Source organism: Sceloporus undulatus, chromosome 7 (assembly GCF_019175285.1).
Source record: "Sceloporus undulatus isolate JIND9_A2432 ecotype Alabama chromosome 7, SceUnd_v1.1, whole genome shotgun sequence".
Classification (NCBI taxonomy): Eukaryota; Metazoa; Chordata; class Lepidosauria; order Squamata; family Phrynosomatidae; genus Sceloporus; species Sceloporus undulatus.
In genome coordinates this window covers 49,660,415-49,686,416 of record NC_056528.1, presented here as the reverse complement: position 1 = coordinate 49,686,416, position 26,002 = coordinate 49,660,415, and the positions used below count along the sequence as shown (strand labels likewise).

At 44.9% G+C, this 26,002-nt stretch overlaps 1 protein-coding gene across 2 annotated transcripts in view; it reads right to left on the bottom strand.

Annotated features, from left to right (window-relative positions):
- Positions 1-13,465: 13,465 nt before the first annotated feature.
- LOC121936295 (ubiquitin carboxyl-terminal hydrolase 12-like) overlaps positions 13,466-26,002 on the bottom strand; it is a 17,683-nt gene continuing 5,146 nt past the window's right edge. For both annotated transcript variants that reach the window (XM_042478391.1, XM_042478392.1), the window contains exons 2-9: positions 23,338-23,418; positions 21,067-21,280; positions 19,985-20,211; positions 19,223-19,299; positions 18,344-18,427; positions 17,496-17,693; positions 16,967-17,045; positions 13,466-16,334 (exon numbers count right to left, since the gene is read on the bottom strand). In XM_042478391.1, coding sequence (XP_042334325.1) covers positions 16,233-16,334; positions 16,967-17,045; positions 17,496-17,693; positions 18,344-18,427; positions 19,223-19,299; positions 19,985-20,211; positions 21,067-21,280; positions 23,338-23,418 — 1,062 coding nt within the window. In that variant the 3' untranslated portion in view covers positions 13,466-16,232. The remainder of the gene's footprint in view (positions 16,335-16,966; positions 17,046-17,495; positions 17,694-18,343; positions 18,428-19,222; positions 19,300-19,984; positions 20,212-21,066; positions 21,281-23,337; positions 23,419-26,002) is intronic.

Sequence of the window (26,002 nt, the reverse complement as noted above, 5' to 3'; positions counted from 1 at the left end):
CCCACCACCTTTACTGAAATGTAGGGATTGTGTACGGAGGACACAGACTCCGCAATTGCCATGAATATAAATTCAAGAAGGAGGAATCACCCCCAAAACCATTTTGGGGGGGTAGGAGAGAAAGGTGGGATGGGCTGCCAGTGTGCTTTTTTGGGGGGGGTCCTGTAAAGAGTGGGGAGCACCCACTTCTAGTGCAGGTGGAGGTGTGTGGTATGTGTGTGTGTTGTGTGTGGTGTATTTGTCATCCCCATGCAAAGGGGGCCCTAGGATGTGACAAGCCCCCCCCCATTCTCATTGCCTCCCTGCAATACACAACCATGCACTCCCTCCCCTCCCACACCCAGCCATTCATTGCTTGAGAGGGGAGTAACAGAGTGGGGGCCTTGACGTCACTGGCGGGAAGCCTTCCTAGGGCTCGGCGGTTCCTTATGCAAAAGAAGGGAGGGGAAGGGAGACAAGGAGGAGAGAGGGAGGGGAAGAGGAGGGGAGGCAGAGTGGGGGAGCAGCGGGGAGGGCAATGAAGAGGGGGTGGAAGGGAGGGGGGCAGGAGGGAAGGGGAAGGGAGGGGAAGGGGTGGAGCAGGGGAGAGTAAGGGGAGGGGAGCAGGAGGAGAGGTAGAAGCAAGAGAATAGTGCAGGTGGGAGGGTAAGAAGGCAAAGGGTGAGAGGAGAGTGAGGGGACCAGAACTGGGAAGGGTGAGCAAGAGGGAAGAGGAGGGGAGCAGGGGAATGTTAAAAGGGCAAAGGGAGGATGGGAGGAGCAGGGAGAGTAAGGGGAGAGGAGCAGGAGGTGAAGGGAGCAGGGGAGAGATAAGAAGCAAAGGAGAGGGAGGGGAGCAGGGACTGGGAAGGGTGGCAGGAGGGAGAGTAAGTGGAGGAGCAGGGGGAGGGCAAAGGGGCGAGGAGGAAGAGCAGAGGAGAGTAAGGGGAGGGGGTGCAGGAGAGAGACTGGAAGGTGGGCAGGGGAAGGGAAGGGAGGGGGCAAAGAGGGGGAGAGGAGAAGAGGGTGGGGGGAGAGGGGAGGCGGCAGAGTAGAAGGGGCAGAGAGGGGGGAGCAAGCGGAAGAAGTAGAGGAGGGTAGCAGGGAGTGGGTCGCTGCTGGGGTTTTTCTCCCAATTGGCTTTTGAGGTGTCCTCCCCCCCCCCCCCGTTTCCCCTCTTACCTTTGTGAGATGTCTGGATGTGGCTCTTCTTCCTTGGCTTCTTCCCCGTCCTTCTCCTCTCCTTGGGAGCCTAAGCCTCCGTCCTTGGCTAGGATGGCAGGGCAATAAGGATAGACTAATCAATAATCACTACTCATCAATGATGGTGATGCTGCTGTCTGGTCGGTGCGGCTGCTGCCCTGGATGCCCTCCTAGTCTCCAGTCTTCCTGCTGCTCTCTGGCTTCGGCTGCTGCTTGCTCCCCTCTTCTGACGTCAAAGAGCTTGCCTTGTGCCTGGCTGCCTCCTTCGGGGAGTCAGGCTCAGCTGCAAAGCTGTTGAATCAGAGGAGCCCCCAGGACCACAACCTCCATCACACACACACACACCACACACACACACACCCCTCTTTGCAACACACAGGACCCCCTCCTTCAAAGGCGCAGCGCGGGAAAAGGAAAGGAAAGAAGAAAGAAAGAAGAAAGAAAAAGAAAGGAAAGGAAAGGAAAGGAAAGAGAAACAGAGAGCCAGGCGCGCCCCCCCCCGACGCCTTTCATTCATAAGCTTCCCAGGCGCGCCCCCCGCCTTTCTCTCTTTCCTCCTCTCCGCTCTTCTCTCTTCTCTTCTTATTTTCTTTTATTCTCTCCTTCTCCTCTCTCTTTTTGTTTCCTCTTTTCTTCTCTTTTCCTCTCTTCTTTTATTCTTTCTCTTCTTTCTCTTCTTTTTTCTTCCTCACCTTCTTCTTTTGCTCTTCTCCTCCCTCTTCTTCTTCCTTCTTCTACCTCTCCTTCTTTTTCTTCCTTCTCTTCTCCTTTCTTCCTTCTTTTCTTCCTTCTTCTTCCTCCCTCTTTTTTTCTCCTTCTCTACTCCTCATTCTTCTCTACTTCTTCTCTTCTTCCCTCCTCCTCCTCTTCTTCCTCCCTTCTCCTCTTCCTCCACTCTCCCCCACCTTTTCCATTTTAATGTTTGTATTTTATATTGCTTTTAGCTGATGTTTGAATTGTTGATGGCAACGTGTTTTTGACTGTTCTTGTGAGCCGCCTTGGGTCCCTTCGGGGAGAAAGTGGGTGAAATGAATAAAATAAAATAAAAAACAATTCCTCCCCTTGTCCCTCTTCTTCGTCTTCTCTCCTCTTCTCTCTTTCTCCTCTAACTTTCCTCATCCTATTTTTCTTCCTCCTCTTTCTCCCTTCTCCTTCTTCTCTCGTCCTTTCCTTCCCACATCCTATTTTTCTTCTTCCTCCTTCTCCTCTTCTCCTTCTTCTTCCTCCTCCTCTTTCTCTCCTCCTGCCCTCCTCTCTCCTCTTCCTCCTCCTCTTTTCCCAAGATCAGATGGACTTCAGGCGCCTTCAAGGCCTAGGAGGGCTGCCTCCTTTCCATGGTAGACCAAGTGTCCTATCACCACCCAAAAGGAGGACAAAACCCAGCAAATGTAGGACATAGTGCATATAACCAGTAACCACATAGACCCAGCCATTCCCAACAGAGGAGACTCCAGCCCACTGGCGGACTGGGATCCCCATGTTTTCCTCTGATAGCTCAGGATCCTAACCCACGCACTGCGCATAAATAGTTGGAATGCAGAAAGGAAGCATCAAGGCCCATTAGCTGCTAGACACACTTGTTTCTATTGATTCCCCACGCCATCTTCAGTCCCATTCGAAGCTCTTGTAGAAATGTGTCACTTTCAACATCTCTGGAAAAATAAGGGTTTCTCATTTTCCTCCTTATTTGTTGGCAGTTGCTTAGTTGGAGACATTAATTGGCTGGCTAGTTAAGAGCAAATACATCTGAATTTTGCCAGTACACCAGGACAGATTGCACATCTAGTAATTGCGTGAAGAAAAAAGGCAGCATGGTGGCGGAGGTCTGAGCATTGCACTACAACTCTGGAGACCAAGATTTCCAATCCTTACTCATCCATGGAACCCGCTGGAAACTAGGCAAGATCTTAAAGCCGTGAAATATATATCACTGAGTACTAAGTTGGATGTCCCTGCCACAAGTTTCCCATTTCTATGTAACGTGTGATTTAGGAGAGCTGGACAGTGAAGAATGGATAGGAGAAAATCACTTATTGGGCTGGAGAGAAATCAACCCTGAATCTTTTACATATGTATAATTCAAAACATAGCCGTGTAGTCTGTAGACTCAGTATGTAGTAGAGAGGTCCTCTAGCATCTTTGAGACTCGCTGAAAGAAGGTTCCTGGCATTTGTTCATGAAGACCAACCCTGTTAAACTGGGCTTTGCTACTTCATTCCATACACAAAGGGTTTTGGATTTGAATGGGCATCTGCACATAACCAAGGGCATATATAGGTGACCCTGGTTTCCACTCCACTATATGTATTTACATAGACAGAATTGGTCTGCTCAGGTGTAAACTTGGTTAAAATGATTTTAAGGAAAATTATTACACCACACCACTCTCTTCTCTCTCTCTCATCCCTCCACATTTGCAGCTTTTGATTTGTGGCTTTGACGATTCACGGTTTTGAGGACTATGTCTCTCTAGGAATCTCCAAGTCCCCCAGCGCAACTCTATGGTCACTTAACCAAAAGTGCTCTGAATGACCTATAGAGATCCGAGAGAGAACACTCAATTACGTTTTTAGCTCCTCGGCTCAACTCTATGGTCGATGTCTGGCCAATGTTGACGCAAGAGTTGACTGGAGGACCCAGAATTCCTAGAGAAGAGAGTGTCTTTTGGTAAAACATAGGGTTTTTGTTAATTGGGTTCTTCCTCTTCACGGGGGTCCTAGCGAATGTAGGGGTCACCTAATGGTTTTTATGCTGGAGCGGAGAATCAAACCCTGGTTTCAGGAGTCATAGTCCAACACTGCGCCATGGTGGCTCTCAGTATACAAAAGCTGGTGTGGAATTGTGTTGTTGTTTGATTTCCTCACCAGGTCAGAAGCAACACCAACCTACATATTGGTGCTGGGCGGATTGAAGAGGAAAAGAGAGGAAAGAGGCAGCTGTCTCCTTGACAGAAGAAAGCTGAAGGCAGAAAACGGGTTTTGACTGAGAAAGTTAAGCAAACTGACAATGGAGAAGCCCAACCTTCTCCAAACTGGGGCATCTGTTTCATTAATTGCGTGTTTGGACAATGACAGAAATGCCCCCGCCTCATCAAGCGTCCTCCTTTCTTTCTTCCCTAGCTCCGTCATAATTCATTTGTTGGTGGTTGTGTTGTGTGTGCCTTCAAGTCGTTTTCCTACTTATGGCAACCCTAAGGCGAACCAACCATGGGGTTTTTTGGGCATGTTTCTTCAGAGGCGGATGCCCTTGCTTCCCTTGAGGCTGAGAGAGTGTGACTGCCCAGGGCACCGAGCAAGTTTCCACGGAGAGCCAGGATTCGAAACCTGGGCCATACACAATCACAACCACAATGCAAAGTATAGAATGCACCATCGCAACACCAGCACACTGCAAAGTAGTAGACTGCACAACTGCAACGCCAAAGCAAAAGATATGCAATGACAGTGTGAAGACGAGGCACAATGGAACACTATCAGCAAATTATTATAGTTTGTGCAATGCTTTTTGGCCCTGTATGTAATGTGCAACTTATGTACATATATGCCCCAACTGAATGCCACCGGGTTTGTGGCCGCAACCACCCTGTAAGTACCTAAGTGTGGGTTTATACTACAAACCACGCTTTCAGATCTTGGCCTGCGTCTCCCTTTCACACCCGCTCCTGATGCCCTAACCTTGATGGCAACGGGATCCGTTTTTATCCTTTCAAGAGCTGCTGACATATGGTTGGGCATCTCTCGCTTTCCTTTTTCGCAGCTACAAAAATAATATACAATACAATACAGCTTGACTGATGACTCTATTTTTATACACTCCTCCTCCGTGACTTGCCTCCTCCTTCCCTGTTTTGGTCAGCTTGCTTCTTCTTCTGCGGTCATCGTTCCTTCTTCTCCTGCAAATGGTTTTGCTGGCTTTGAGAAGTTGCAAAGTGTGCTTTGGCTTCACTTGTGGCATCGCAGCCAATAGAGAGGGATTGCCAAAACAATCCCAAGCCAGTCTCTTAAGGAAAAGCTGCCTCGAAGTGGGAACCAAAATGCACATACACTGTTTATATTCATGGATAAGTCTAGGGTTTAGTAAAAAAATTGACTCTGAAAACCTGAGTTGACTTATCCATGGGTCCAATGTAAGTACTATCCTGATTTTGATGATGATGATGATTGCTCTCTCCTGCTATTGAAACCAGTGCAATGATGCCACATAGTGCAGGGATATTGGAGGCTTTTAGGCTGGATGGCCACCTTTTGGAGGCTGCTTTGATGGTTTGGTATTCCTGCAGGGCAGAATGGGGTTGATTGGAGACCCTTGGGATCTCTTCTATGATCCTATGGGCATGGGAATATCCAGAAGTCCTGGGCTCCAGCTCCCCCAAGGAACCCTCTGGTGATTTCAATTCTGCACAGTTTGCATCCATCTTCTGCCTTAGTCACTCCTGGGCTCATTTATCCTTATCATGCGAAACCCATACCATGTCAACCCAAAACGTTCCCCCTTTTCCTATTTCCAAGGAGAATACAATGAATGATCACTATAGCAACCGCACTCTGCTTCTGTTCAGCTACTGACGCATCCGTCATGATGGCACCGATATCTCCGGAGTGAACAGGACCGTGTCGCTCTGACAAGGCAGCAACCTTGGGGTTTCTTCCAGCGAAGGATGTGGTTGGTGCTTTCGGACGCCAAAAGCAGGATGATACGGACCAAAGTTGACCGGGAGACCAGGACCTTGCCATCAAGGATTCTAGAGCCAGGGCCATTCCAGCAGAACTCCATAGATTGTGGCAAAGAATTAGTTTGCAAAGGAGATTTTTGTGCAGCAGAATTTTCTCAAAGCCACAGTCAGTATAGATTTCTTGGCTGCATTCTAGAACTCCAAATATGGCAAACATTGGTGCAAAGTCGTCCCAGTGTGATTATCCCATCACTTCTGCTCCTCTTCTTTTTGTTCCTCCTTTTCCTTCTTCTTCTCCTTTCTCCTCTTCTCTTTTTCTTCTTTCTCTTCTTTCTCTTCTTTTTTTCTTCCTCCCCTTCTTCTTTTTCTTCCTTCTCCTCCTCCTCTTCTTCTTCTCTTCTTCTTCCTCTCCTTCTTTTTCTTCCTTCTTCTCCTGTTCTTCCTCTTCTTTTTCTTCCTCTTCTTCTTCCTCCCCTTCTTTTTTCTTCCTTCTCCTCCTCCTCTTCTTCTTCTACTTCTTCTTCTTCTTCCTCCTCCTCCTCTTCTTCCTCTTCCTCCACTTCTCCCCCCACCTTTTCCAATTTTAATGTTTGTAATTTTATATTGCTTTTAGCTGATGTTTGAATTGTTTGATGGCAACGTGTTTTTAGGACTGTTCTTGTGAGCCGTCTTGGGTCCCTTCGGGGAGAAAGGTGGGGTGGAAATGAATAAAATAAAATAAATAAAAACAATTCCTCCTCCTTGTCCTCTTCTTTTTCTTCGTCCTTCTCTTCCTCTTCTTCCTCTTTCTCCTCTAACTTTTCCTCATCCTATTTTTCTTCCTCCTCTTTCTCCTCTTCTCCTTCTTCCTCTTCATCCTCTTCCTTCTCCTCATCCTATTTTTCTTCTTCCTCCTTCTCCTCTTCTCCTTCTTCTTCCTCCTCCTCTTTCTTCTCCTCCTGCTCCTCTTCTCCTTCTTCCTCCTCCTCTTTTCCCAAGATCAAGATGGACTTTCAGGCTGCCTTCAAGGCCTAGGAGGGCTGCCTCCTTTCCCAGGGTGACCAAGTGTCCTATCAACCCCAAAGGAGGACAAAACCCAGCAAAATGTAGGACATTAGTGCATATAAACCAGTAGACCACATAGACCCCAGCCATTCCCAACAGAGGAGACTCCAGCCCAACTGGGTCGGACTGGGATCCCCATGTTTTCCTCTGATAGCTCAGGATCCATAACCACCAGCACTGCGCATAAAACAGTGTAGGAATGCAGAAAAGGAAGCATCAAGGCCCATTAGCTGCTAGACATCACTTTGTTTCTATTGATTTCCCCACGCCATCTTCAGTCCCATTCGAAGCTCTTGTAGAAATGTGTCACTTTCACCATCTGGCTGGAAAAATAAGGGTTTCTCATTTTCCTCCTTATTTGTTGGCATTGCTTAGTTGGAGACATTATATCTGGTCTAGTTAAGAGCAAATGACATCTGAATTTTGCCAGTACAATCCAGGACAGATTTGCACATTCTAGTAATCTGCTGAGAAAGAAAGGCAGCATGGTGCGGAGGTCTGAGCATTGCACTACAACTCTGGAGACCAAGATTCAAATCCTTACTCATCCATGGAAACCCGCTGGAAACTAGGCAAGATCTTAAAGCGTAGAAATATATATCACTGAGTACTAAAGTTAGGATGGTCCCTGCCACAGTATTTCCCATTTCTATGTAACGTTGTGATTTAGGAGAGCTGGACAGTGAAGAAAGTGGATAGGAAGAAAATCAACTTATTTGGGCTGGAGAGAAATCAACCCTGAATTCTTTTAGATATGTATAATTCAAAGACATAGCCGTGTTAGTCTGTAGACTCAGTATGTAGTAGAGAGGTCTTCTAGCATCTTTGAGACTCGCTGAAAGAAAGGTTCCTGGCATTTGTTCATGAATGACCAACCCTTGTTAAAACTGGGCTTTTGCTACTTCATTTCCATACACAAAGGGTTTTGGATTTGAATGGGCATCTGCACATACCAAGGGCATATATAGGTGACCCTGGTTTCCACTCCACTATATGTATTTACATAGACAGAATTGTCTGCTTCAGGTGTAAACTTGGTAAAATGATTTTAAAGGAAAATATTACACACTCTCTCTCTCTCTCTCTCTCATCCCTCCACATTTGCAGCTTTGACTTTTGTGGCTTTGATTATTCACGGTTTTGATGACTATGTTCTCTCTAGGAATCTCTAAGTCCTCCAGCGCAACTCTATGGTCAACTTTAACCAAAAGTCGCTCTGAAGGACCTATAGAGATTCCTAGAGAGAACACTCAATTAGATGTTTGTAGCTCCTCCGGCTCAACTCTTTGGTCGATGTCTGGCAAATGTTGACCAGAGAGTTGCACTGGAGGACCCAGAAATTCCTAGAGAAGAGAGGTGTCTTTTTGGTAAAACATAGTGTTTTTGTTAATTGTGGTTCTTCCGCATTCACGGGGGTCCTCAGCGAATGTTAGGGGTCACCTAATGGTTTTTATGCTGGAGCGGAGAATCAAACCCTGGTTTCAGGAGTCATAGTCCAACACTGCGCCATGGTGGCTCTAGTATACAAAAGCTGGTGTGGAATTGTGTTGTTTTTGATTTCCGTCACCGGGTGCAGAAGCAACACCAAACCTCACATATCTGGTGCGGGGCGCATTGAAGAGGAAAAGAGAGGAAAGAGGCAGCTGTCTCTCTTGACAGAAGAAAGCTGAAGGCAGAACGGGTTTTGACTGAGAAAAGTTAATGCAAACTGACAATGGAGAAAGCCTCAAACCTTCTCCAAACTGGGGCATCTGGCTTTCATAATGGCGTGTTTGGACAATGACAGAAATGCCCCCGCCTCATCTAAGCATCCTCTTTCTTTCTTCCCCTCCAGTCATATATACATTTGTTGTGGTTGTTGTTGTTGTGTGCCTTCAAGTCGTTTCCTACTTATGGCAACCCTAAGGCGAACCAACCATGGGGCTTTTTTTGGGCATGTTTCTTCAGAGGCGGATTGCCATTGCCTTCCCTTGAGGCTGAGAGAGTGTGACTTGCCCAAGGGCACCGAGCAAGTTTCCACGGATGAGCCAGGATTCGAACCTGGGCCATACACAATGCACAACCACAATGCAAAGTATAGAATGCACCATCGCAAAGCACCAGCACACTGCAAAGTATAGACTGCACAACTGCAACGCAAAGCAAAAGATATGCAATGACAGTGTGAAGACGAGGCACAATGGAACACTATCAGCAAAATATTATAGTTGTGCAATGCTTTTTGGCCCTGTATGTAATGTGCAACTTATGTACATATATGCCCCCAACTGGATGCCAGCCGGGTTGTGGCACGCAACCACCCTGTAAGTACCTAAGTGTGGGTTTATACTACAAAACCACGCTTTCAGATCTTGGCCTGCGTCTCCCTTTCACACCCGCTCCTGATGCCCTTAACCTTGATGGCAACGGGATCCGTTTTAGTCCTTTCAAGAGCTGCTGACATATGGTTGGGCATTCGCTCGCTTTCCTTTTTCGCAGCTACAAAAATAATATACAATACAATACAGCTTGATCTGATGACTCTATTTTTATACACTCCTCCTCCGTAACTTGCCTCCTCCTTCCCTGTTTTGGCAGCTTGCTTCTTCTTCTGCGGTCATCGTTCCTTCTTCTCCTGCAAATGGTTTGCTGGGCCTTTGAGAAGTTTGCAAAGTGTGCTTTTGGCTTCACTTGTGGCATCGCAGCCTAATAGAGAGGGATTGCCAAAACAATCCCAAGCCAGTCTCTTAAGGAAAAGCTGCCTCGAAGTGGGATACCAAAATGCACAATACACTGTATATATTCATGGATAAGTCTAGGAGGTTTAGTAAAAAAAAATTGACTCTGAAAACCTGAGTCGACTTATCCATGGGTCAATGTAAGTACTATCCTGTACTTTGATGATGATGATGATTGCTCTCTCCTGCTATTGAAACCAGTGCAATGATGCCAACATAGTGCAGGGATATTGGAGGCTTTTAGGCTGGATGGCCACCTTTTGGAGGCTGCTTTGATGGTGTATTCCTGCAGGGCAGAATGGGGTTGGATTGGATGACCCTTGGGGATCTCTTCTATGATCCTATGGGCATGGGAATATCCAGAAGTCCTGGGCTCCAGCTGCACCAAAGGAACCCTCTGGTGAGTTCAATTTCTGCACAGTTGCATCCATCTTCTGCCTTAGTCACTCCTGGGCTGCATTTATCCCTTATCATGCGAAACCATACATGTCAACCCAAAACGTTCCCCCTTTTCCTATTTCCAAGGAGATCACAATGAATGATCACTATAGCAACCGGCACTCTGCTTCTGTTCAGCGACTGACGCATCCGTCATGATGGCACCGATATCTCTGGAGTGACCAGGACGTGTGTCGCTCTGACAAGGCAAGCAACCTTGGGGTTTTCTTCCAGCGAAGGATGTGGTTGGTGGCTTTCGGACGCCAAAAAGCAGGATGATAAGGACCAAAGTTGACCGGGAGACCCAGAGACCTTGCCCATCAAAGGAGTCTAGAGCCAGGGCCCATGTCCAGCAAGAACTGCCATAGATTGTGGCAAGAATTAGTTTGCAAAGGAGGAGATTTTTGTGCAGAGAATTTCTCAAAAGCCACAGTCAGTATAGATTTCTTGGCTGCATTCTAGACTCCAAATTATGGCAAACATTGGCGCAAAGTCGCTCCCAGTGTGATATCCCATCACTTCTGGGTCTGGAAATTTCCCCATACAGTATATGTATGATTCAGACAGCTTTAGGTTTTGGGAGGCTGAGCAAGGAGAAATAGGAGTCAGAGTACCATGGATCTGGGGAAGTCCGAAGTGCAGTGGTTGCTCGCCAAAGTCTGGTAACGAAAATACCTTGAGCGCTCCCAAATTGATTTTTGCAAGCCAACCAGCATCCTTTAAAAGTATAAATAAGCAAGATGGATTGTAAACAGAGACGTGCAAAAGAATTAATGACTGATTTGGATTGTATCACTTGTTTCATCCTTCTCATGATATGATGACAGTCAAGGATTTGCATCCTGAGCGCATAAAGGAGGAGGAATAGCACTGCTGGTACCAACCTGGTCAAATGTCCAGACCTCTGCTTGGAACCAGCGGACCCAGCAAATCATTCCTTTAATGGAAAACTAATGGACCATTGGTAATACCCGAGGAGTTACATAATGTGGCATCCGTCTCTGACCTTTTTCCCAAGCCATTCATGAAAAACAATCATGAACATCTTGGTTTGGAGAGCTCTAGATGCCATTATGCATTAGAGAAACTCCATCATCATCACTATCCTCCATCATCCAAAGCCATGTCTTACAGAAGAGGCAGCATACCTGCAAAACTGACTTTCTGTTCCTAATTTCTGGTTAAGACTGTTCACCTCAGTTACTATCAGTCCATCATGGATTTCCACCGCCTGCTGTGGAACCTCAAAGAAGGTACTCCTGAGCTACTACGAGATTGTTATGGATTTCTATCTCCTTCTGCAGAACCACAAACTTCCAAAGGGATTTTTATGACGCTAGACATGATCCCAGCATTCATGAGACAAATGCATGCGCATGGGAAGAGCCGAGCATCTTTTAAAAGGAAACCTCCCAGGGAAAAGCACCTTCCTCAATCCTTCAAGTTATTTCTCTCTCTCGGTTCTGCAATATAATTAGCTGTGATGCTTTTAGTGACTGTCATTCAAAGCTGCTACTATTTTCCTCTTCTTTTTACACTTGACTCAAGAGTGATCATATGGGTTTACTGTGTGGTGATGGCAATGGAGGAGAAAGATGAAAGGAGCTTCACGAACCACGTTTGATTTGAGAAGATCATTTTGTAATTAATTATTATTTTTTCCAGGACAGAACCGGTTCGGGACGCAAAGTCGTGACTCATCTCTTCCAACATTCCCCCCCCCCCCAAAGTCACGAATGATTTCTCAGGCACAAAGTGCAAGCTCCTTACTCTTAACTCACAGACTCAAGAAAAGTGAAAGACATGTTGCCAAGGTAGCATCAGAATCATCACCAAAATGACAATGATGAGTTCCAGAATTGTAGTTACGACTGATGATGGCCCCCAAACACTTACTTACTCAGCTTGGCAGCACCCAGCTGAAACATTTCTAAATTCAAATATATAGCTCCGTTAGTCTGTAACATCAGTATGTAGAGAGATCTTTTGTAGCACTTTTCAGACTAACTGAAAAAGAATTTGGCAGCATGAGCTTTTGCCAACTAGTCTACTTCCTCAGATGCTTTTGGTGGAGTGGAAGCCAGGGACAGACATATATATGCCATAGGCATGCGAGGATGTCAATTCAAATACACAATCCTGTGCGCATGGAAACATTTCTCAGTTTGAGATGCTAGGAAGTGACAGCTACTACGTACTCCTACTCACCCGATGCCTTGAAATAGGCAAGTGGAAAGACCTCTTGCAACTCTCTTGGACCCAAAATGGCCCAAGGAGAGCCGATGATGTGGGGAAATTGTCCCACACACCATCTAGGGGACACTGGGGGCATATATCAATTTTTGCATGGATGTATATGGCCCTCCCAAATCCCCTTGGAGCAGCGGTTCTCAACCTGTGGGTCATTACCCCTTCGGGGGTCGGACAACCCTTTCACAGGGGTCTCCTAAGGGTTGGTGTCATAATCTGCCATATTCTAGTGCAGCGTTTCTCAATCTGTGGGTTGCGACCCCTTTGCAGTCACGGCACTAGGAAGGTCGGGAACCACTGCATGGAGGGTCAATGCATCCCCTTAACAATCAACTGTTCCCCAATCTTGTGCAAAACGATCTTGCTTGCTCCTCATGTGTCACAGCATGCGCAACTCGGAGCCCAGGCATTGTATAATGGACCTTGCGCAGCTTTCCTCCCACCTAGCTCTCCCAAAGGCCAGTCTCTGTAATCGCTCTTGACAGAAAAGGACAGTGGTGCCGAAACCTCCCAGGCGAGAAGCAAAGGCTGGGAAGGCAAGGCAGCCAGGGATGCAACAGCCTTTCAAAGGGGAAGTAGGGGTACCATCATCCTGGGAATGGAAGAAGAGTGGGCATTTTTAGTTACGCATGAGCCAAAACAACCCCTACCCCAATTTATCCACACAATTTCCACCCATTCACCAAATATTCAGGGTGCGTGCATGGAATTCCCCACCACATTAATGGAGTGCTTCAATACATCAAAAACGAATATTGTAAAAGCAGAATACAAATCAAACCAACCAATAATTTACTGTGGTATTTTTAACTGCATGGCATTCATATTTTCTTGCTGAAGATTTAGTTTTTAATTCCACTGCTGAGATGCCCATTAAAGAGCTCCAAAGATGGAGAATCCATTTTTTCCCATGCTGAATATGTCTTACTGTAAAAAAGAAAAGTGCTTCCGAATGTTTAGGTGGAATCTCCCATCTTGTGATTCAAATCCATTGCCTTATGTTCCAGTGTCTGGAGCAGCCAAAAACAAGCTGGCATCTTACATATATGACACCCATTCAGATATTTAAAGATAGCAATCACGTCAGCCTTCATTCTTCTCTTCTCCAAGCTAATCCAAACTGACATTGTGTTAAAACGCACTCACACACGCAAACATTTGAGCCGTTTCACCATACTTGACCTTTATTGGAGACATCTGGGGGGTCATTTATTATACAGAAGTAATGCCATACTACTCACTTCCAATTTTATTCCCTTATAAATCTGTAGCAAAAGTGCACTTTTAATCTATAGCATATATCTTTCTATAGTTTCTCTCTTCCTCTCTTTCTCAAGTCAGGTATTCTATTTGTAAAAACATTATCACCAAATATACAAAATACAAGCTTAGTGTTCTCTTGTGTTACTTTTGCTGCCTTCCTTTGCAAGTCGCCCAAGACTACAAGATGGCTGATAACAGGTTAAAGTGGCTTTCCTTCTATCAAAGAGGGAAAATTCACTCACAATGTACTGTCTTCTATCTGTTCTCAATGGTTATTTTATTAGGTGTGACAACCCCTGAAGAAGCAATTACTTTTGCATATTAGACATTATCTTTTAACTGGGGAAGAAAAGCAGTTTTCTTCCTGAAGTAGTCGAGTTGTGAAATGCTAACTTCAACCCAGTTTTGGAAACGCTAGGATTTAAAAAAATATAGACTGGATTATTAATGAAGGCTATAGAGGACAATAGCAAGGTGATGCTCATCACTGCTGTAGAAAGGCAAAGAATAGGAGGACAAGTTCAATGTCTTGGTAAGAAAGAGAGCACAAATTATGGAATTGCATTTAATAGATTTTTTTGGTGGTTGCCATTGCAGATTAGATGGGTCAGCTTAGGATAAAGCTGAGACAGAGTTAGTGTTATCATCACATGGAAAACCAGGTTTCCATTTCCATTCCTATGTCTCAATACTCCCAAGTTGCTCCTGCTCTTCCTTACCCAACAGATGGAGATAGCTGTGACACAACTAAAAACCATTTTTGAGGAAGTGAAACAATACCTGTGCAGCCTTCTCCATTGCGCATAGATTTTCTATTAATCCCTTGCTGTTACAGTATATAATACTGGTAAGTAGACTCTATGTAGTCTTTCACAAGACAACCCTATTTTGCTCTTGGGGGACATAGAAAATAGGCAGTAATTCTATGGGGAAGCAGTTTAACAGGTTCCAAAAGCATCTGTATGTCTTAACATAAAAGGTTTCTCTTTCGCTCCCCTTTGTTTCCAAGAGCAGGGGGAGGAAACGTACACATCCATTAACCCTCCTAATCTATTTTGCTTCAAGTTCATTTTGCTTCATGTGCATTTTATAGCGGGGAGATCTGTTCCTAAAACTGTGTGAGTGCATGTGCGTGCCGGATTTTAATATGCAACGAAATGAACACTAGAAACAGATCCTGTTTCAGTAGAGGGCACTTTTGGCTTATATAACAGCTCCGGAAATACGGCAACTTCTGCTTTGAGGCTGAACATGACTCCTAAGGCTCTCCTCTCCTTCTGTGATCTCTTGCAGAGTCATGGTTCTAAGTTAATCCTCTTTCCAAAAACTAAGAGCCCTCAAAAGAAGTAATAATAGATGATAAAATGTACAAAAATGACTATCAAGGCTATTTGGGAGGAAGAGACAGAGACAGTGAGGAGGGGAGAAGACGCGTTTGAGGAAATTCAGAATGCTGTAGAAAAACATACTTATTGGTGGGAGTTCTGTATCACACTTTTGGACGTAACGTATAACCTGGAGTTACACATCCATGAATGCTCCCTCTTCATGATCCCTACGTAGTCATGATCATGGCACTATCGCCACCATTTTAATGGCCCTCTCCTCAAGCCTATTTTACTAGGCATCAGTTGCACCCAGAGAAGGGAAAAGAGAGGTCTGCTCTGGTGGAAATCGGGGTGCGAGTAGCTGACATTTCCACCCCACTTCCAACAGCAAGTGAGTCTGCACTAACCAGAATCAGACCCTTGACACACTTCTATGTCACAACCTCACTCACTGGCAGAAGGGCAGTGAAAACGTCATCCATCCACACATTGATCGCCAACAGAACAGACCTCCCTCTCTTGGTGCAGCTGATGCCCAGGAAAGGAGGTTTCAGAGGCTCAGGCTGAGAGGTGATACTTAAGGTGCAATTACATCTGTAGAGATAATGCAGTTTGATACCACTTTAACTGCCATGGCTACAGAATCCTGGGATTTGTCGTTTTGTGAGGCACCTGCACTCTTTGGATGAGAAGGCAAAGCTGCATAGGATGGCACTACAGCACTTAATGTGGTATCAAACGACATTATTTCTACAGTGTCGATGCATCCTTAGTTATACATATATCACTAAATAGCCTGTGCAGAATTCTGGCCATTTCTCTTTTCTCCATATGCAAAATTACAAAGCGTACAACTTGACCCAGTACCAAGCCAGATGTCCCGAGCCATCCAAACCAATCAGCAACTTCTCCCATTCGTGTCCTAAGACCGACGGGGAAAGTTTTAAATCATTCTGCTAGAACACTGAAAAATGACAATAATCAGAAACCAAAGGAAAGCCTGGGGCTTTCATTGCGTTGTGTATAAGTTCTACAATGCTGCCTCTTCCTTGGTTCTTGAGCAATTAAGAAGCCCGGTTTCAAGCAGAGAGGTAAGACAGCTTTTGGAAGTTAGCGTGTATAAAAGAGCCCAGAAAGAAATTCAGAGCGCATTGCATCCTTGTTAATGGCAGTCAGGCCTCCTCTTGGAAGGAAATGGCCCAGATAGTTTCCTGTTGATCTCCTGTGGTCCTAAAGCAATGATGAGAATTTGATTTTACAAGCACTAAGCTGTCCAGTCTGGGCACAGACTTGATCCCTTCTTTTGTATGCACGGAAGTTGTTTGAAAATGTCCCATCTTAGTCTCTTGACTGGTAAAAGAGGATATATCCAGATTCTGAGTTTTTGGAAATGTCTGATGTTAGCCCATAAAATTCTTCAATTGCTTGAGCATCGATTTTCTGCAATTTAAGGCAAGGAATTAATTAGCAGGGAAAATAGCCTTACTGCTTATTTCATCTGAGCAAGTGTGGAATAGTAGATTGAACCTCAGACTGGGACACAGGGAGACCAAGGTTTGCATTCCTACTCACCCATGAAAACCCATTCAAACTCTGGTCCCCCAGAGTCCTCATTCAACACTCAAAACACTACGCGACACATAATGACCCAAAACAGGAGCTTTTGGGAAGGAAAATATGGTGAAGAGACAAATGGAATTTTGCTGCTACCGCTTGCATAAAATTACATTTTTAGAGTGACTTAAAAAAGCATACTTATCATCATTGTCACCACCATCTAGCATTATCACCGTTGGTGTTGTCTTTATTTATAACCCGCCTTTCCCCCAAAACCGGGTCTCCAGGCAGCTTACAAATTAAAACAAATACAACATAGTTAAAACATACAAAAGAACAACATCAAACTGTTAACATCACTAAACATGGCATGAAACATACAATTAAAATGTCAAAGGTAATTTTTGACAAATGCTATAGTCAAACAGGCCTTCCTTTAAAAACCTCTCAAAAGCCTATGCCAGGTATTTTTTTGTTTTAAAGAAAGAAAAACTAGGTGTGAAACAAAGACCTACCTCTACAATGTCATCGTCAAACAGCAACCAAAACCCATGGCTCTTCACAATGGTGATATAATGCCCACGGTTTGGACCACTGGAGACAAAGGACAGAGGTTACATAGGTAGCAGATGTTGAAGCTTTATCTCTTTCTGACACGGAAACGAGGCGCCTGGCCATGGGGGTGAAGCCAGGCACCTCATTTCTGTGTCAGATGTGGTGATGGAGGGTTCTGAGTACGAGGGATGGCACAGCAAGGTAAGGAGCTTGTGCAGGTAGGCGGTCATAGGTTGGTGTGGGGACAAGTACGTAAATCCCCACTCGTCCCTCTGCCAACTCAGGGACCGACCCAGGGGACCAGCAGGGCTAGGCTATCCTGGCCCATCTGCTCAGCCCCCGAGAAGCCAAAATGGGGAGAAGAATGTAAGTGGCCTAGTAACACCAACCAAATGGGGAAAAGTGGATTTGGTTCAATCTGACCGTCCGCTCTCGATGGGAACACAAAAATAAACAGAAGGTGCATCAACATGCTCTCTCAATGCTCACCTGCCACAATGTACCACAACAGCCACGAGATCGTACATTCTGTCTGGGTTTGTGGCATCCCCTGACGTGTTGAAGAGTCGAAGCTCCAATGGAAAGACAACCCGATAGGAGAGTTTGGTATATCGATGCAACTGGTCCATATATTTGAATCTTTTCAAGTGGAGAGCAAGAATCATGGGCAACTTTTTCACGCGCATCCTGATCCCCCAAAATCAAGATGAAATAAGGCAAAGGGATTAGGAGAGGGAGGAAGAGAGAACAAACACAACAGCCATGTTACAAAACCATTCTTATCTTGGAGTGCTTAAAGCACCTAACAAGACAACGGTCAGCGGGTTCTTGCAAACAAATGAATAATCTTTTAATACTAAATGAGGCTGAAACAAAGCCATGGATTTGTAGGACCTGTGTAGTGCTAATGTGGCCCCCAGCTCTAACAGTTTGTAAAAAATTACCTCCAAGGAAAAATGACCCTTGGCAATAGGAAACATAGATTCAGGTTCAAATTTTTGTTTTGCTCCAAAGCTCATAAATGATCTCAGGACCAATCACTTTCTTACACTCTGACCTACCTCATAAGATTATTGTGAGGTTGAAGTGTGTGGCAGAACTGGTTGCCAAAGAACCATGTACACCGCTTTCAACTCCTTAGAGGAAGACTAAAGTAAGATTTTAAAATAATCAGAACTGGTAAGTATTTGATTCTTTCTTTCTTTCTTCCTTTCAATACTTTCCCCAACACATCATGATGGCTGTGGGATTCTTGGAGAGTTAGTCCAGTAATCATCACCACCACCATTATCCCCAAATTGTATTCATTTCTGTAAATAAAAAAACCTCAGCCTCACCTCTTTTGTGCTTCCTGCTTACTGCGGCATTGCTCACAGTAGTATTTGTATTCACTGCACAGAGTCTCGGTGTTACTGAACCCCCTGAAAAAAGAAATAGATACCAATAATAATTGAGGAGTCTGAACCTTCAGGCTTTTCATCACAGGTCAAAACCTTCTTGTATTTGTCCACATGTTCTCTTGGTGGATGCTGTACTAAATTCAAGTTCCCTAGGGGAGCATTTTCTTACCCGTTCCTTGCTCCCAAAGTGTTGGATTGCAACTCCTCAACCAGTCTGGCCCATGTAGCTAATTTCCTGTGCTAACGCCACCATGATCTTAACAGCGTTGTTATTGTTATGGACCTTCAGGCTGACTCCCAACACATGTGGCGACTCTATCCTAGGGTTTTCTTGGCAAGATCTCTAAGGCTGAGAGGGAGTGCCTTGTCCACAGTCACCCCACAGGGTTCCTGAAACCCTCTGCTATCTGCCCCCCCCCCCCAAACTTGGCATGACTCTACCTAAAGGTTTTCCTGGCAAGATTTCTTCAGAGGGGTTTGCCACTGCCTTTTTTCTGGGCTGCTGTGCAAATGTTCTTGCACCAGGTCACCCAATGTGTTTACATGCTTGAGCGAGGATTCGAACCCTGGTTTCTCACAGATCTTGTCCAACACTCAAACCACTGCAGCACACTAGTTTCTCAAAACCTTAATTAGTGCACCTAAGGGGCTCCTCTCTTAGCCACTAGTGAAAGATGACATATAAAAACTGGAGTCCCAACAACATCTGGAGGGCCACAAGTGCCCAATCCTGATTTAAAGCTTCTGTGTAAAACACAGATTCTATCTACTAAACCATTCAGCTCTATCTTGTCACCCCTATTGTATTTTAATTACCTCAAACAGTGTGTTATTGATGTGTTTTGTTCCACGTCAACGGATAGGTCCAGAAAGTCCTCATCTTTGCTGCTAACCTTAAGGAAAAAGAATAAGAATAAAGTAGAGAAGGCATTTTTTAAAAAGAATCAAACGTATTTGGAATAACACAGGGGGATGTGTACTGACCGTTCAACAAAACTGAAACTCCAAAATACACAGTGGTCATACAGTTAGTGTCAGAATTATCCAAAAGAGCTTCGCCGTTTGGGGATCAATAACCAGTAGTTGAGAGCCAGTGGTTTGAGCATGGGACTTCCTTATTAAGCCCCTCAGCAAAATGAAGGACAGGTGCTAGTCTGGATGCATCGACCATTCAGAAAACCTCCTGGCAATAAGAGGTATACACTAGGGAACAGATGTGGGACCAAACTAGCAGTCCCACTGGCACAGAAAAATTGGTTCTAGTGCAAATAAAGGGCATGGGGGGCACAATCCAGACTGGAGAAAGGGTTAAAACCCTCCCCTCTACTTCCTTATCCACCCACCCCCCCACGACTGGTATTTACCTAGTTGTAGGTTTAGTGGTCAACTGACATTGCCACAGTCAATATTAACACACAAATTTTTTAGACAGCAGTTCACATTTTCATCTAGTTACAATAAGAGGAAGTGACAGTGCAGTAACAATGCAAGAACAGGCAAGAGTCTTTGGAAAGAAGCGCAGAGAGGCAAGAGCTTAGAGGAACTTAAAAGAACCCACAAGGTAACAAACAAACATACAGCTTCACAGTTAAGACACCGGGTTTCATTGGTCAGGGTCCCCTGGAAGATTTCGTGAACCCACGTGAGGTCGTTCTTCTCCCCTTCGTCGCTCTCGACGCTTCCATTCTGGAGCTTGCCGTTCTGCTTCTCCTGTTTCTTCTCCTCCTGCAGCAGGTCAGCAATGGTGTTCAGCAGGTAGTTGAGGAATTCGTGCGCATCCTGCTGCATGTAATTGTCAAACAGTTCTGGTAATGAAGGGAAGCAAGAGAAACAAGAGAACAGGGACATTAAGACATAAGCGTTGTACTAAATTCTGTCTTGCTCCCAGGATACTGGTGGGAGAGGGGTGGGTATGGTAGCCTGGGTCCACAGTGGGGTGAATGATGAGAAGATATGGGCTACCAGCAGCCCCAAGGAAAAGAAGCAAAAACCCAGAAATGGAGGGGCACAGGAGGAAGATGATCATCCAACGTCCTGTGGAGGGCCAAATCAATTCCCCCAACCCCTATCAGTACCATTATTAAGAACTGACCTGCTTTTGTGCCCTTCCCAATCTATGAGTTCTGACCCCAGACTCACCCAAGTCATTTTGGTGCCTATGGGAGAAAACCCATTTCCTTGTTCTCTGACAACTCAGAAATTACCACAGCTTATAAATCAGATTTGGGTTAGCTAGCATTTGGCTAAGTAGTTATAGAGGTATAGCTACGTGAGACACATATGGCTCCCAATGAGAATCTTAGCCATTCATCAGTTTATATTAATAATGCTTCTCTTACTTGGGACTTCCGGGGACCCAGATATGGAGGGTATTCTTCTCCTCCAACAAAGCACTCAGTGGAGGCAGTGATGAGCATTGGGAACCGAAAAAAATGAGAGCCAGATGTGGCTCTATGCACTGCCCATCAATTGACCTTTGGTCTGAACTAGCAAAAGGCAGCTTCCTCTGTCCATAGATCTTCAAATCTATGGCCATGGTTGGGAAGTCCTGGAAGGAGGATATGATGAAGCAGCTCCCAGCCTGCAGAAGTGATATCTGGAATGATCCCTAAGTCTTCACAACGCCACAGTAGGCAAGGAGGATCAAGGGGCTTAGTTACCATTTTCTTTCCTCAACCGGGAAATAAACTTTTTTGGGGGGATGACCCCCACTTTCTTCTTTTGCGTGGCGATGCTGTTGAAGAGGTCCGAGAGGCACGTCAGAAGGCTTTCCTTCTTGCGGGGCTGGACCTTGTAGGCCAAAACCTTTTCCCGGAACGGGCGGCAAAAGTAAAGTGCCTGGAGGACCGAGTTGCAGTAGCAGGTATTGCCGAACTGATGGAAAGAGGAGAGGAGAGGATTACATGATGCCTGCTAAACAAAATTAAAAAAACAGAAATGGGCTACAAGAGGAAGGGGAGGAAAAGACAGAGCGTTACAGAAGCTGAACAGAATGCATGGACAGATGAAACAAAATTAAGTCGGCTTAAAAGGGCTGCTCCATTCGCAGGTGGCAAAATGGCAGCGTGGAATGGGGTGAAAGGAACCATCGTTTCCTCCCATCCTGCCCCATTTACTCTGCCCTTTCCCCAAATGGTTCTGACAGATTACTATCATTCCAAAGAGCAGAATAAACAGCCACCATCAGCACATGAAAGAAGCATAAACTGGGGAGCCCCCAACAGAATCCGCAGAAGAAACAAGATGCTCAAAAGATGGTTCTTTTATGACTACAAAAGGCCGACCTGTTTCAGCATATGTATTTGCTTAAGGGCTTCTTCAGAGGCTATATAAAATCAAAAAAGGAAGACATTTAATTATACAGCAACACATTACATAAAATCATTATTCCATTTGTGCGTTGCCAGGATCAAGCTTCAGAAGTTTCTGAGCCAAAACCATTTACCAGACAAGTGAAAACATGTGGGCAAAGGATGAAGGTGTGTGTGTGTGTGTGTGTGTGTGTGTGTGTGTGTGTGTGTGTATGTATGTGTATATATTTCAAGCAGATGGTAGGAAAAATAGGTAACATTCAAGGACACGTGGGAACAGCATGCATAGGAGTTCTGGAGCTATAGATTCGGGCACAGCTGAGCAAAGGTGGCATGGAGATAACTTCATCTTTCCTTCATCCCCTTTAACAAAAAAAGCTTTGACTGGGCAGACACTCAAATCCTGTGTTTGTTTCATAAACTGACAAAGCAAGTTATTTGGGAGAACAGACTAGCATCCTGATGAATGTCACTCTAGAGGAGTCCGACTGGAACGCTCTTGCTTCGGGTTAAGAGTGACATGTAATAGCCTGGTGAGGAGGGCAATGGCTATGGCTCAAGGGACACAGCGGTGCCACCAAATACTCCCCGAGCAAAATATCAAACTCAGTGCTCCAAGGGACCCAACAAAAGTAGGCTTTCCCTCTGGGTCAGAACGGTGGAAGAAATCCAATTTCCAGTCGCTGGCTTTCAACAGAGATAAATGTCTGAAGGGGAGATGACAGGCGAGTGAGACAGTCATTTCATATTTCCTGTTTACAAGGACATATCGGCAAGGTGCCAGAGATTGCTAGAAGCAGCTGTTTTGCATCTGTCTTATTCAATGGCCCTCTGGATTCAGAGAGGAAGAAGATAGGCAGATGGGATGCAATGGCACAGAGAAGAGATGCAACCCAGACTCTATGATCCTCAGACCACTAAAAAGTGAAATTCTATTGGCAAAAGATAGCTGTGGGCCCTAGTTTGCTGTGCTTTCCTATTAAATTATCCAATTCAATTTTCAATAGTAATAATTGATTGAAGCTGCATAATCTTCTTTCATATTTCTCCCTCCCTCACCTCCTATCTGATGTGGCTAAATCATTTCTGAAGGGGATTTATATCACCAGGTCATCTCACTTCTCTGAAACAAAAGCCTTTAACAAAAGCCATACTCCTACTCCCCTTGGAAGTGTGGCACAAGTTACACCATCTTAGTGACACTAGAGGAGCCAACACGGTGTAGCGGTTTGAATGATGGACTATGACTCTGGAGACCAGAGTTTGAATCCCAGCTCAGCCACAAAAATCGCCTTGCTGACTTTGGGCAAGTAACAGTCTCTCAGCCTCAATGGAAAGAAATGGAAAAACTCCTTTGAAGAAACTTTCCAAGAAGACACTGTGATACCAGAAAGAACTTGAAGGCACACAACACACACATACACAGTGACACTAGATTTGATGGCTGTGGACTACACAATGGGCATCATGGCCTGGAACCCCCCTTCTACAGAATAGCTCCCCATCCACCAATTCAAAACGCTCAGGAATTAATCCTTTCAATTTTTGGATTCTAACACGACCGAAGAAGGAAGGAAATAAGAAACCCAAATGCCCAGGTAACACAGAAAAGCCACTTACATTAACCAAGCCAAAGTAATGTTCGTTTACGGGAAACTGTTCCGGACCAATCTCTTTCTCCAAAGCGGAGGCATTGGCGCCCTGTCAAGACAGAAACAAGGCTGATAAGCAAAGGTAAGGAAAGGACTGAGTAGTGAAAAAATGGTTTTTGTTTAATAAATAAATAGTAAAAGGAGTTTGCATCATCTCTGAGCCAAAGGAAACTTGGTGTTGTTAAGTGTCTTCAACTCAACCCCAACTTATGATGACCCTCTCCTAGGGTTTCCTTGGCAAGACTGCTTCAGAAGTGGTTTTGCCACTGCCTTCCTCTAAGACTGAGAGAGGGAGACTTGGCCACAGACCTCACTGCATCCTTCTGGGAGGGAAACATATTTGGATTACAACTCCCATGATCTCTCTCCTCTGGCTTCACCAGCTAGTATTGATGTAGGTTGACAACTCCTGGGGGCCACAGCTGCCCACCCTGATCCGACTTATTACTTTTCATTAGTTTTGACAATGACTGGCAGTGTCTCTCTGGGATTTCATGCATAAGTCTTCCAGTCCTTCCTGGGGATGCTAGGAATTGAACCAGCAGGTTTCTGCATGCAAGATGCATGCTTTACCAGTGACCTTTACTCATTTCCAGAAACTTGGGATGGAGACCAAACCACCAGGTTTAGGTTTTTTACATGTCTACATTTCTGTCCTATAGCCAAAGTTTTCAGGGCTGCAGACTATAAAATCCATGTAAGACAATAAAATGCAATCCCTATAATTTAATAGATTAAAAATATTTTATATACGTCAGACATTCATCTTAACAGAAAGTTGGTTCTTCCCAATTTATGGCCTGTATTTGGATTGTTTGAATATAACCAGAATACTTGCAGACTGTTGTGTTTTGAATCCAAACCCACAGAAAGCTTTGCTGTGTTTGAACAAGGCCATTGTTACTCCTGCAAGCTGGCGCCATTTCGGAACTTGGCCACTGTTCTCTTCCAATGACAAGCAGGGCTATTTCCACTTCGGCTTAAAATGCGTCGCTGCCTTCTCTCTCCTGATTTTAAAAGGACACTGCATCCAAAATGTATGCCATAAAATCAATACCAAACAGGAGGCAAGGACCAAGAATGGACAACAGCTTTACTGGCAACCGCTGTGGATTCTTAAGAGAGAGGAGGAGAAGCGGTTAGCTAAGTATTTCTGAAAGTCCCTGAAGGGTTAAAGTCATCACAAATCATAATGATTTGCAAGGTCTCTTGGTTAAGGAGGACATCGATAAAGGCGCAACTGCTGGGAATGAGGAGCCAACAGGCACAGCCTTTGCATGGTTCCCCATGGTTTGGATGGACCTGGAGCAAGACTGGAACACAACCCAGAATACAAGGGTGGGCAGGATTTGCTAGCCCTTAGTGTGGAGAAGAGCCTTGAAGAGCCAGCGTGGCGCGGTGGAGATCAGGGTTCGATTCCCTGCTCAGCTATAGAAACCCACACACTCTCAGCCCCAGAAGACTCCATGACAGGGCTGCCTTAGGGTCACCTAAATCAGAAACAGCTTGAAGATACACAACAACAATCTTCAACCTATCAGTGCAGAGAAGCTGCAGCAAAACAAGCACATGCTAACACTAGACCATGTCCAAGCACTCCATATATAGACAGCCATGCTGGATTCTGGACATCTGCGTCCATAACAACACCATGAAAAGCACTTCAAAGACAGACCAGACCAAGCCAGCAAAAGCTGTCAAGAAAACCGACAGTCAGCCACAGAGAAATACACAATATTGGTTTATTTGACAGGTGTGTTACTGCTCCCAAGGAAGAGATTTGAGTTTAATGCTACATATGGATCGTTTTTTGGGAAAGCATCTATATAAAGCCTACCCACGAATGAGCTTCCCAGGAGTCTTATCACGGCCAAGTGACTCATCCTACTGTTCTTAAAAGACTGAAGGGCCAGATTTAAAACAGGTCTAGGTTCTTCTCCTTCTCCCTCTTACTCTCTCACTCATCCCACATTACTTTAAGATGTGATAAAACCATCTTTCTTTATTTAAAGCCTACCTTTTTACTTGATTTGCTGGAGAACCTCCTGTACTCTCCACCCTTCGCAGGGGAACTGCTTGTTGCAACAGTCTGGGATGGGATCCATTCATGGGCAAAGTTAAGGAATGATTTACGAGCTATAAAGCCTTCCTGTAAAGATTCGGCTGTTTTGTGTTCTAGTGCAAGGCTGCACAAGCCTTATGTTTAAAGAGACCACGCAGAGAAATTTATCCGACTATTGCAAATCTGTTTTTTGAAGATCTAAGAAGTAGGCTCAAGTCTTAAAGTGCCACAGGATTTCCTTGCATACTGATTTTCCAGACTAACATGGCTGTGTCTTTGGATTCTTTCAATATTCTTGTGAGTAGCGTTGTCAGGTTCTCAAATCAATAATAAGGGATTGTCATAAATTCATGAAAGGCAAGGCTGACAATCAGGAAGGTGCTATTCACAACATTTGTGCGCTGCCTAAATATCAAATGAAAGTACTGACTTCAGTTCACTGTGTTTTGCTGCAAGAACCAGCCATGTGTTTTGCATAGGAATAACATAGTGTCTGTATTTGTAAATTACATGATGCACACATCATCATCATCATCATCATCATCATCATCATCATCATCATCATCATCAT